At 54.0% G+C, this 11,760-nt stretch overlaps 1 protein-coding gene across 2 annotated transcripts; it reads left to right on the top strand.

The window, feature by feature from the left end:
- Positions 1–546: 546 nt before the first annotated feature.
- On the top strand, positions 547–11,327 carry GLA (galactosidase alpha). Of its 2 annotated transcripts, none has more exons than XM_006137446.5 (7): positions 547–664; positions 3,973–4,147; positions 5,096–5,273; positions 7,235–7,326; positions 8,414–8,575; positions 9,423–9,620; positions 9,833–11,327. In XM_006137446.5, the coding sequence occupies exons 2-7, from the start codon at positions 3,986–3,988 to the stop codon at positions 10,157–10,159; spliced, it is 1,119 nt and encodes a 372-aa protein (XP_006137508.4). In that variant the 5' UTR covers positions 547–664; positions 3,973–3,985; the 3' UTR covers positions 10,160–11,327. The 2 variants fall into 2 exon arrangements, with proteins under 2 accessions (XP_006137508.4, XP_075752831.2); XM_075896716.2 differs by lacking the exon at positions 547–664 and adding an exon at positions 2,056–2,299.
- Positions 11,328–11,760: the final 433 nt, after the last annotated feature.

Below are 11,760 nucleotides of genomic sequence, written 5' to 3'. Positions count from 1 at the left end.
ACAGTCCAGGCATGTCTGGTAGGCCTTGCTGAGCCCCAAAGGGTGTCTCCTATGAGAGAGTCATTGGACTATCACACCGCTGCTGGACAGTGGCTGGTGATCTGTTTAGCACACACCCAGGTGTTGGTTACCTCTGGTGTCATTGTCTCTGGAGAGTTAGTGTGGCCACAGCCTATTTTAGTGACAACCCTGCAACACAGGCGTATGGATAGTGCCTATGAAGTTTAGACAGAACAGTGACTTTCAGCAGATCATCACCTTTCCCCTGCTCCCTCACACGGCCTGCTTAGATGTGATATCACAATTATCTACACATCACAAAGATGGGCGTTATGTGAAGGTCCCCCACAGTACAGAATGTCACAGTGACCACCAGTTGTGTGGCTAGGGTGGTCCAAGCAGGTAACATCATGACATGCTGAGCAAATGGACAGGGTGTGCCTCTGCCAAGCAAACCCTTTGGCAGCTTCCAAAACTCTGCTCATTCATAAAAGCAAAGGCAATGAGGGGGGAAAGGCCTGATGTAGGAGAATGCTCAGCAATGCCCAAGGACATCCCCAGACATTCATCTCAGAGCTACTGAGCCACAAAACCTCCTTTCAAATGCCTGTGGTGGCCCAAAAGGAAAGAGCAGCACCTAAACTCCTCACCTGCTTACAGCTAGGTAAGGCATGTAGGGTTGCCAGATTTTTGCCCGGACAATCTGTTATTTCTGGCCCCTGTCCAGTTAAAAAATAACAGAAAATACAGGAAGCAAGGAGTGCAGGAATTCTAAAAGGTGCAGCGACTTTCTTTTTTTTTTCTGTTCTCCCGTTTTTTTGTTTTTTCTTAACAACTTTCGTCTCCTGAGTTGTTGGGTTTTTTTTCCCCCTCAACCAAGTTTTTTTCCTGCCATGTTCGAGATTTCTGGTGAAAGCATCTGGCAAGCCTAAAGGTGTGACTGCAGCTTTATTCTGGAAGTAATTACCAAGTGTTTGGGGCAGTTTATACAGCCTCTGCCACAGCTCATTCTGTTGCAGTTCTGCTGTTCCAAGACTCTAGTGAGCAAGATTACAGCTCGCTCAGGGACACCCATTTGAGCAGCAAGCACACTGTGACTGCAGCACAGACATACTCTACAGAGGGGATGGGGGGGGGGAGCAGGGAAGAGGGGGGAAGAGGCAGGGACAAGAAATAATGGGCTTAAACTGCAGTAAGGGAGGTGTAGGTTGGATATTAGCCAAGGAAAAACTTCCTAACAGTCAGGGTGGTTAAACACTGGAATAAGTTGCCTAGGGAGGTTATGGAATCTCCATCACTGGAGATATTGAAGAGCAGGTTAGATAGGCATCTATCAGGGACGGTCTAAACCAGTGGTCCCCAATGCGGGGCAGGGGGACAGGACTTCATCTCTCAACATCCCGTCCTGGTCTAATATTCTATGATTCTATGTGCCCTGCCAATAATCGAAAGGAGCACATTTTAAATTCTTTTTATTCTTTGATTCCAGAGGCTTTAGGATGTCGCTGCAGGGCAGTTCTGAGCTTTTTCCCCAGCAATTCTGAAGACTAGAACCTCTTTTTAAAATGGAAGTTGAGGTGTATGCCATATCCTGATTCCAGCAACTGAGACTTTAAGGAAAACTCCTGCTGAGACTCCCTACAGGAATGGGGCCCCCACCTGCAGGGGCAGCCTAGGGATGGCGCTGCCCCTTGCAGCCAGGCTGGGGTTAGCAGTGTGGGGGAGCTTGCTGTAGCCCAGGGCTCTAGGGCTGGGCAGCCCCCAGCTTGGGGCCAGGAAGGGGAGACAGCTGCCATTCCTGCCCCGCCCCCGGGGAGAGCAGGGGTCACCTGACTCCCTATAGGAGACACAGGCAAACCGAGGCCATCACCTGACACCCTGCACACACGTCAGTCACATGACAGCCCCAATCACGTGACACTCTTCCTCTCTGCCTCCTGGAGGCTTCCGGGTTGGGGTTGCCTACCTTGTTGGATGGGCGGCACCCTGAAGCATTCCGTGCCCTGATTGGCTGAGCTGTGAGGACGGCAGGCTCGGATTGGCCAGCCGGAGTGCCCGTGCGGGGCTCTGTCGCCGGCCGGCCCGCGTTGCCAGCAGTGACTGTCCCGTGGCCGATGGGCTCGGCGGCAGCGAGGGGGCGGGGGGCCGCGCTGGCCTGGGCCCTGGCCCTGCTGGCCTGGGGCGGGCGGGCCGGCGCGCTGGACAACGGGCTGGCCCGGACCCCCACCATGGGCTGGCTGCACTGGGAGCGCTTCCTCTGCAGCACCGACTGCGCCGGCCAGCCCCGCTCCTGCGTCAGGTACCGGCGGCGTGACCGCGCTGGGAGCCGCTCCGGCCCGCGTGACCGCGCTGGGGCCGGGTTCGGCGCCGCTCCGGCCCGTGTGACCGCGCTGGGAGCCGCTCCGGCCCGCGTGACCGCGCTGGGGCCGGGCTGGGAGCCGCTCCGGCCCGTGTGACCGCGCTGGGGCCTGGGCTGGGAGCCGCTCCGGCCCGTGTGACCGCGCTGGGGCCGGGCTCGGAGCCGCTCCGGCCCGTGTGACCGCGCTGGGCCGGGCTGGGAGCCGCTCCGGCCCGTGTGACCGCGCTGGGGCCCGGGTTCGGAGCCGCTCCGGCCCGTGTGACCGCGCTGGGGCCCGGGTTCGGAGCCGCTCCGGCCCGTGTGACCGCGCTGGGGCCCGGGCTGGGAGCCGCTCCGGCCCGTGTGACCGCGCTGGGGCCGGGTTCGGAGCCGCTCCGGCCCGTGTGACCGCGCTGGGGCCCGGGCTGGGAGTGGCCAAGGGCTTCCAATTCCGGTTTCCAGGTTTAGTCACCGGTAGCGCTTTTCTGGAGCCCGCTTCCCCCAAGGGCCCGGGGAACACAGCGCTGCCGGACGGGTCACACCCCGGTCTAACGTGTCCATGCGCAAAACAAGGCAGTGGGGGAGCGGCCCACCCTGTCTCCCCCACCTGTCAGAGGGTGACGGTCTCCCCATGACCTCCAGGCTAGTCTACGCTGCAGGCTTCTTGTGCAAAAACTTGGGGGCTGTGTCTAGACTGGCATGATTTTCCGGAAATGCTTTTAACAGAAAAGTTTTTCCGTTAAAAGCATTTGCGGAAAAGAGTGTCTAGATTGGCACAGACGCTTTTCCGCAATAGCACTTTTTGTGGAAAAGCGTCCGTGCCAATCTAGATGCACTTTTGCGCAAAAAAGCCCCAATTGGAAAACAAATCTGAGCTGTCTACACTGGCCCTTTTGCGCAAAAGGACTTTTGCCCAAACGGGAGCAGCACAGTATTTCCGCAAGAAGCCCTGATTTCTTACATGAGATTGTCAGTGTTCTTGTGGAAATTCAAGCGGCCAGTGTAGACAGCTGGCAAGTTTTTCTGCAAAAGCAGCTGCTTTTGTGGAAAAACTTGCCAGTCTAGACACAGCCGTTGAGTGTCTACACTGCATGTGCGTTCTTATGCAAGTAAATTTACAGTAAAGCATGGGAACAGAAGGCTTCTTATGTAAGAGTTAGTCCTCTCCTCAGAGGAATAAGCCCTCTTGCGCAAGAAGGCAGTGTGGACAGGCAACAGAAGTTTCTTGTGCAAGAAACCTGTATGGCTAAAATGGCCATCAGAGCTTTCTTGTGCAAAAGAGCATCCACACTGCCATGGACGCTTTGGTGCAAATCACATGACAGTGTGCACGCGCTCTTGCGCAAGAACTCTTGTGCAAAACAGTTCTTGCACAAGAAGCCTGCAGTGTAGACATAGCCCCAGTGTAAATGGATGGTGGCAGTTGTCTCTAAATACCCCATGAATTTGGATTTCCCATTAGCAGACTCTGCTCCATTTGTGTAAAGTGCCTTGAAATCTATGTATGCTGCACTGTAGCATCTATGTGTCCTTTCCAGGCGGAAACCATGTCGCAGAGAGATTTCCTGTTGGTAAGATGATATGACACACCATACTCTCTCATGTCCTGTGACCCTGGTTCTTGTGTCCCTCAGTGAGCAGCTGTTTATGCAGATGGCTGATGTGATGGTGTCAGACGGCTGGAAGGATGCAGGCTATGAGTATGTCTGTATTGATGACTGCTGGATGTCTATGACCCGAGATGATCAGGACAGGCTCCAACCTGACCCAGAACGCTTCCCCAGTGGGATCCGCAAACTGGCAGACTATGTGAGTGTATTGATGGAACCTGGCCTCCCCACCACCATCATGGGCTCTTCATCTTTCCTCTAGTTAAAGACATTAGGAATTATATGTACAGTAAAAGGTCTAATGGGTGTGGAAGGCAGAGGAGTTTCTACTGATCAGCTAAAACTTACTGGCTGGCTTGCTTGGTGTACAGTAGACTTCCAATAATCTTGCACTTAGGTGATGCCGGATTATCAGATTTGCGGGAGAATCGGGAGGTCCGGTACAGCTGCACGGCTTAACAGCTGACCAGGACACAATCTCCCTCCCTCTGCCCTCCCCCCTTCATCTTCATGTCTTCCTCCATGCTGTAACCTGATCCTCCTTCCCCTCCCCTTTCCCCTTCGCTGAAGCAAAACGCTCTTCTCCATACTATAACACGATCTCACGCCCCTCCCCCTCTCCCCCAACCTTATGCTCCATCTGGTTACAGCCAGCAGTGTGCTGAGCTGCAGGCTTTTTAATCAGCTGGTCAGTAGCACTTGGCATTTAGATGCCGGAGTATCAGGAGTGCCGAACAGTTGGATGCCGGACTGTCGGAGTTTTATTGTATTAGGGTTTTTATGACGACTCTTTCTCAGATTGGCTGCCTAGCAAATTCTATACATGGGTTTCTAGCCCTGGCCTTTGGGGAGCTCTGAACTAACCCCTAAGTGGATTGAGCCCCTGCAGGGAGAGGAGGGGTTGGTCCTCATTCACATTTTCCTCTAGGCCTGTGAATGGTAAGGGCAGTGAAAATGGGATCCCAGTGGTTTCTGGGCAGTGATTCTCTCTTGAATGGGCCTGTTCTTGGCAGAGCAAGAAATTGACTCCTCAGCTGTGTGGTCAAGGTACTGCAAGGGGCTTTCACTTCTCTCTTCTCCTACTCTGCTGCCCCCCCCCCCCCCCCCGGCTGTTGCCTCTCATTGGGTGTGTCTCTGCCCCTCTCAGGTCCATTCTAAAGGGCTGAAGCTGGGGATTTATGCAGACGTTGGAAACAAAACCTGCGCTGGCTACCCTGGCAGTTATGGCTACTATGACCTCGATGCCCAGACTTTTGCTGACTGGGGGGTGGACTTGCTGAAGTTCGACGGCTGTAACTACGGCACGCTGGACCTGCTGGCCGAAGGTATGTGTCAGCTGGAGAGATTCCATGGGGGGGGTGCTGTCTAGTCAGCCCTGGCTGAGAACTGGCACAGCGTCAGCAGAGTGGCTCTTTACTGAACATACCCCCTGGGACAGAGCGATGAGGGTGAGTGGGTGGGAAGGGGAGGGGCCGTGGGAGGAACCAAAAGGAAGTTTCTCTGAGGGGCCAAGGATACATGCTGCTGGTCATCTCCGTCGTGGGGATCCAGGAATCAGCCAACCTGACTTCAGCTGACCCATCCATCCACAGCCCTTACTCCGCACAACACCTCCGCTTCATCTAGTGCCTCCTGCCCCAGGGTCCTGCCCCTGGCTCTTCACAGCTTCAAACCTTCTGGCATGACTTGAAGGAGCAGCCCTCTTGGCCCCAAGGCCTGCAGTGTGCGAGGGAGAGAGGTGCTCCAAAAGGCGTGCTTAGAGACACTTGGGGGGCCTGTCTGCAGTGTGTTCTGGCACCTGCTATGGCAACTAATGCTCTACTGTAGAGCCTTTCATCCAAGCACTACAGACATTAAACCCCGAGCCAGCTTCTACCTGACACACATGCAATTACTGTGGCTCCTGGCAGCAAAGACTTGGGAAGCCAACTAAGGCACCCTGTGACTGCAAGACCCCTCCAGAAGTCAGCAGACACGTCAGCCGTGAAAACGACCAGCCTGTCCGTTTAGTGTCTGTGCCGGGGCGTCAGATGTGGACCCTCACCACACCCCGGCAACACACCGCCCGGGCAGACATGCTGCTGTCCAAGTCACAGACTCACGTCAAGGGAAGAGGGCAGCTCAGGAGAGAACGCCTCCTTTGTTAGCCGAGTGGGGAGCAGCATCGCTGAGTCCTTTGGCCAGAGGCAGGCTGGAGCGGCTTCTGTTCTGCCTCAGAACAATCTGATCAGGGCTGCCCAAGCCTCTTGGTCTAACACACACAGTAACTTCACTGCCCACAAGTGCCCTGCCTGCAGCTCAGAGAGCACCGTTAGGCAGCAGTTAGTGACACTGGAAGCTCTTGGGAGAGATTCTCTGCTCTCAGAACAGGGTTCAAATTGGGACAGCAAAGAAACACACTTGCTACCCAGACTTTAATCAAAGAGGACAGGACAGAGTTCTCCTAGCTGCAAAGATACGATACTGGAATCTCACCCAGCTAGTTTTGTCTCCTATGGCTTACCCATTTTCCTCTGAAGTCACATGGCCTGGGGATTCCATAAGGAGAGCACGCTAGTGAGTCATGCAGTTGGTAGCCACAGCTAGCTTTACTCAAACTGCCCTCGGCTGGAGAACAGCTCACAAAGTTAAAATAGCAGCTGTCTGTAAAAGCAAAACAATGAGGGCCAAGTACAAATTGTCTAGACTAGGACACATTGTACAGTGAGGTGGGAGAGCCCATTACACAGCAGCATGTAATTGTACCCATTTTACAGACGCATATGTTGAGTCCTAGAGCAGCATAACAGGTAACTTGAAGCTCTTGCCCTGGGGAGGGGGAGTGGTTGAAATCCGTAGCTGACAAAGCGCTATCCTCTTCTCTAAGCAATAGACCACGCTGTCTCGTAACACCTAGCTCTTGTATAACACGTGTCATCAGTGGATCTTGAAACTTTTCACTAACGGACAGTATCATCCTCGTTTTATAGAGGAGAAACCGACACACTGGCAGAGCCAGGAATAGAACCTTGCTCCTGGAGTGTGTCAAGTTTTCTATCTCTAAGTCACATTATTTCCCTCATCCTGACTGCTCCAGCTCTCTGAAAGGCAGGTAGCTGGTCTGCAGAAATCTGGCTGGACCATGACAATTCACTCCTCTCTAGCTGGTGTTCTGACTTTCAGCCACTATCACATGACACATCATTGCATAACCCACTCCCATCTGCTGTTTGACCCATCAGTGCTGAGCCAGGTTTCCCTCTGCCTTGGTAGGTGGTACAGCCAGGCTGCTCTTCTCTTCCTTCAGGTTACAGGAACATGTCTCTGGCCCTGAATGAGACAGGCAGAAGCATTGTGTACTCTTGCGAATGGCCTTTATACATGAGACCCATGCGGAAGGTAAGGAGTCCTTCCCCAGACAGACGTGGTGCATGGCAGTGGGAACACGCTGGTGACATTCAGAACACCAAGGAAATGAATTAACTTCCCAGATCATCTCATGTGCTATCACAGGAACTGGCTGAATGTCAAGGGAGCCAGCATGGGTGAAGGGACATGTTGACGAATGAAAGGGCACTGAGCAGAGGGCTAAGGAGGAAATCAGCTGGCTAAGAATCCACAACAGAACTCATGCGCTAGACATGTCTTTGTGCCTTGCCTGTGTCTCAGAACTGATGCTGTGATATTCTACCCCTCCAGACTTGCCCGAGGGTCACAGAACCTCCCCCCCCCCACCCTCCTTAGACCACTAGGGTCACCCCCTCACCAACAGGGAATTTGGAGGACTGAGCTACCAGGGATTTTTCCACTAGCAGCAGGGGAGGAATCTGTGAGCAAAATCCTAGTCAGTAAAGGGGCTGGAGTGAGACTCCGCCCTTAGCTGAGTCCTTCATTCTGTAATACAGCAGCGCCTACTGCACAGAGGGGACTAAATCCACCGGACACTGTAGGCTGTAAACCCCAAGAACCACGGGTAATTATTAGGGACGTGCGGGTAAGCATCCCCCTGTTGGTTATAGCCGCCTGGCACAGCCTCCTCCCGCCCACCACAAGGAGGGGACTGCTCCAGCTGGGCTGGCCAGGTTGGAGCAGCTCCCTGCACACCCACCGTGTGGGGTGGTGGGCCAGGGCGGAGCAGCCCCCAGCCAGTTAACTGATTAAGCTGGATTTTACATCCCTGCTATGCAGGGTGGTACCGGCTAGGAGTAGGTTTAATGGGGTGACATTAGGCTGAATAAAACCAGGAAGATGTAGGTGGTCATGGGAAGTGGTTGAAATGTGGTTGCCCTAGAGTGGGGGCAAAGGTCCAAGAACGTGCCCTGGGAACAGTCCTGCTCTGCCACCGCACATGGACTGAATGACCTTAGAGATCTTTTCCATCTGTGATGCCCCAGTGCACCTGTGCAGCAATCGGTCCTCAGGTACGCGCCTCTATCCCACATGCTCAGGCACCTCTCCTGTGAGCGCCCTCTTTGTCCTCCAACAGCCCAACTACACAGAGATCAAACACTACTGCAACCACTGGCGGAACTTTGGTGACATCTATGATGCCTGGAGCAGCATTCGGAGTACCCTGGACTGGACAGCTCTTCACCAAGACACTATTGTGGACGTTGCTGGCCCAGGGGGATGGAATGACCCTGACATGGTGAGAGTAAGCGCTTGTTGCATTGCAACAACCTTGAAGCAGCCTCTACGTGACTGGAGGGGATAGCACCAGTGCACAATGGTGGAGGGGCAGTCCCTTCCTGAAAGCAAGAGACAGAATCACAAGGAAACTTTGTAACAACCTGACTGGGGAAATATCGGGTGGGGGCAGCAGACGGACCCTCTCTGGCAGTCCGGTTCATCCAAGGGAGCGATACCTCAGGAAAAAAGGCAGCCCAAGGGCTGGGGAGGGATGGTGTATGATGCCCACAGGGTACGGGATGTAACCTCTGGGCACTGCTCAGGTTCTGCTGGGGGCATTATCTAAGAGCCCTTCTCTGAAAAGCAAGCCCAAGGCTTTCCGGCCCATTGGGTCACCAGAGCCGGTGCTCGCTTCTGATGCCAAGTGCTGATCACCCAGAGTTCCCCACATCCTAAATACACCTTAACTCTGCCCCCAGTTAGCAGCCACTCTTCAAGGAGCATTTATGATGACCTCAGACTAAGCCTTGTGCTCCCTCGCTCTGCCTTCCAGCCAGGCCCAATCGTCCTCCTCTCCCCCCTGCCAGCTTGTTCCCTAGCTCCTCATCCACAAAGAGCTGCCTGAAGTTGGTATTTGCCCCATCGCTGCCTGCCAGCTGGTGAGGACCTGCTCTGGGTTTCTACCCGGCGTAGGTTTGTCTCACTAGCCCCTACTGCAGCATGAGGTATATTGTTCTGTGCACTGTACGTGGCACATCCATCGAGTCACTTAGCCAGTGCGGGGACACCTGACTTCCCCTCAAAGGAACAGCAGGAGCTGAAAGTGTTAACACCCTGTTACCAGTCTCCTCCTCTGCTTGTCACAGCTGGTGATCGGCAACTTTGGACTGAGCTGGGACCAGCAGCTGACGCAGATGGCGCTATGGGCTATCATGGCAGCGCCGCTGCTCATGTCCAATGACCTGCGTCACATCAGCCCTCAGGCCAAGTGGCTGCTCCAGAACAAGGACGTGATTGCCATCAACCAGGACCCGCTGGGCAAGCAGGGCTACCGGCTCAGCAAGGTATGATGGGGATGAGCTTTGCTCCTCTCCAGGGCAGGTCACGAGAGGCGAAATGAGGTTGCTGGGGGTGGTGCCTTTGCCTTCCTCAGTAGCCAGAGAATAGTCTTGAAACCTCCATCCACAGAGCACCGATTCCGACATGCCTGCCAGCTGCCTGCGCAGGGAGAGTCGTCCTGCTCCCTCAAACAGGCTCTGGTTTCCATTTTTGGCAGGAGAGCAACTTTGAGCTCTGGGAGCGGCCTCTGTCTGGGGGCGCCTATGCTGTGGCCGTGCTGAATCGGCAGGAGATCGGAGGACCCCGGCCCTTCAGCTTCTCTCTCTCTTTCCTTGGCAACGGCCTGGCCTGCAACCCTGCATGCGTCATCCAGCAGATCCTCCCCGCCAGCGAGGACTGGGGCCTGCACAACTGGGTTTCGTTCTTGAGTGTGGAAGTGAACCCAACGGGTACGGTGCTGCTGAAGGTGGTGGTGATTGAGGAGCGCCCAGCTGAGAAGCCCATCATGAACATTAACAGAAAGCTACCTCCAAATATCTTGTAATGCAGGGGTAGCCTAATGCCCTCCGCACCAGCACTCCCTTGCTGCAGCCCTGCCCCTTCACTGCTCGAGTGAAGGAAGAGCCCAGCAGAGAGGGGTGAACTCTACTCAGTTAACCTGAATCCGGTACTCTGTCCGGTATATCTGTCGTTGTGTTGCAACTACTGGGGAGGTGGTGTCACTACTTATCCCTGCTCATGTCCTACTTGATCTAGCATCTGCCCCAACCTTCCTTTGCCTCAAGCCTTCCACCCCCAGGGAATGGCTGAGCCAGTTTAATCCCTGTGTAGGTCTAGTGACCTTAGAGTGATGGGAAGAGGCAGGGTCTGAGGTGGTGCCAACAGCTGGGAATAGTGCTCCCCTTCTGCCTTAACAGCATCAACCCTGTGTGACTGATATACACCAGCTGCAAGGCAACTCCCACCCTGCCCTCAGACTCCACCTGAAGTCACTCCCCTCACTCTCAGGTTGCTCTCACCTTGCTGTGGTGAGTCAGCAAGTGCCTTAAGCCAGTACTTACTTGCTGTCTCCATTTGAATAAAGACCACTGCATCCGTGTGGTGGGATCTCCCAGGAAAAGACCCCTGCCCCCAGACTTTTACTTTGCGCTAGGGTGGTTTTAAATCCATCTCTCTTGAGGGAAGGGCAGTCACCCAGCTGTCTTCAGCAGCTTCCTGTGAGATGCTGGTACCCGGCCAGCCTTCTACTGCCAGCTCTGGACTAAAGCAACCCAGTTCCTGGTGCAAAGGGGTTAATCTTTAGCCATCTAGAGGTCGGCTGGCCTGCAGCAGCAGGGAGGAAAGAGGAAGTGGCAGGGTTGGGCTTGCTCTGTCCTTCCCTCCCCAGTACAGATCTACCTTAGTAGTCACTAGAGGGAGTTGAGTCTTTGTAGCAGGGGGTGGAACAGAGCCTGCTGCCCTCCACTTGAGCGTGGTCTGAGCTTTCTAGCTCTTGTGAAATGAATCCCACCCACCAGTGCAAACAGGTACACAAGTTTTCCTAAAACAAAAATGTAAGCATACCTATTCCTGGACAACTTTGATAGTGGCGGCTAACTCCTGCCGTCTTAGCAATACACCACCGAAGGACCAATTACTTCAGCAGGCCTCCAAATACAGTTACAGGGTCCTATAGTAAACCAGCTTAAATAAAATGCCATTCTGAACCTGCACTTGGAAGAACTGCTGGCTGTATTTTTTTTTACTTCTAGTAAAAAGCCTTCTGATGCTGTAAGTTATGCTAGAAGAAGAACATACGCTAGAACTGCTTATCCTGGCAACAGAGCACCCTGCTTGTTGCTGCACATGAAGAATCAGTTGACCTCTGCCCACACACACACTCACTATCTCCCCCCCTCAACAAAGTTTAGTCTTTGTATCAAGTGGAATTTCATAGAAATGCAGCAAAATGCTCCTTAGTATCCTCTCTGGTGAAGCTGAGGTCAGTATCTAAGGGTATGTCTACACTACCCTCCTAGTTCGAACTAGGAGGGTAATGTAGGCATACCGCACTAGCAAATGCAGCCCGGGATTTGAATTTCCCGGATTCATTTGCATAAGCGGGGAGCCGCCCTTTTTAAAACCCCGCTGGTTCGACCCCGTGCA

The sequence above is a fragment of the Pelodiscus sinensis genome, chromosome 13 (assembly GCF_052426305.1).
Source record: "Pelodiscus sinensis isolate ZL-2025 chromosome 13, ASM5242630v1, whole genome shotgun sequence".
Lineage (NCBI taxonomy): Eukaryota > Metazoa > Chordata > Testudines > Trionychidae > Pelodiscus > Pelodiscus sinensis.
Note: the sequence above shows the minus strand (reverse complement) of the source record. Positions and strands in the feature narration are given on the sequence as shown.

Bases quoted from the DNA above. Each gene is read 5' to 3' on its own strand.
- GLA (XM_075896716.2), top strand. From the start codon at position 2,115: ATGGGCTCGGCGGCAGCGAGGGGGCGGGGGGCCGCGCTGGCCTGGGCC. The intron at 2,300-3,972 runs GTACCGGCGGCG...TGTGTCCCTCAG, and splicing joins CAGCCCCGCTCCTGCGTCAG to TGAGCAGCTGTTTATGCAGA. The intron at 5,274-7,234 runs GTATGTGTCAGC...CTCTTCCTTCAG, and splicing joins GCTGGACCTGCTGGCCGAAG to GTTACAGGAACATGTCTCTG.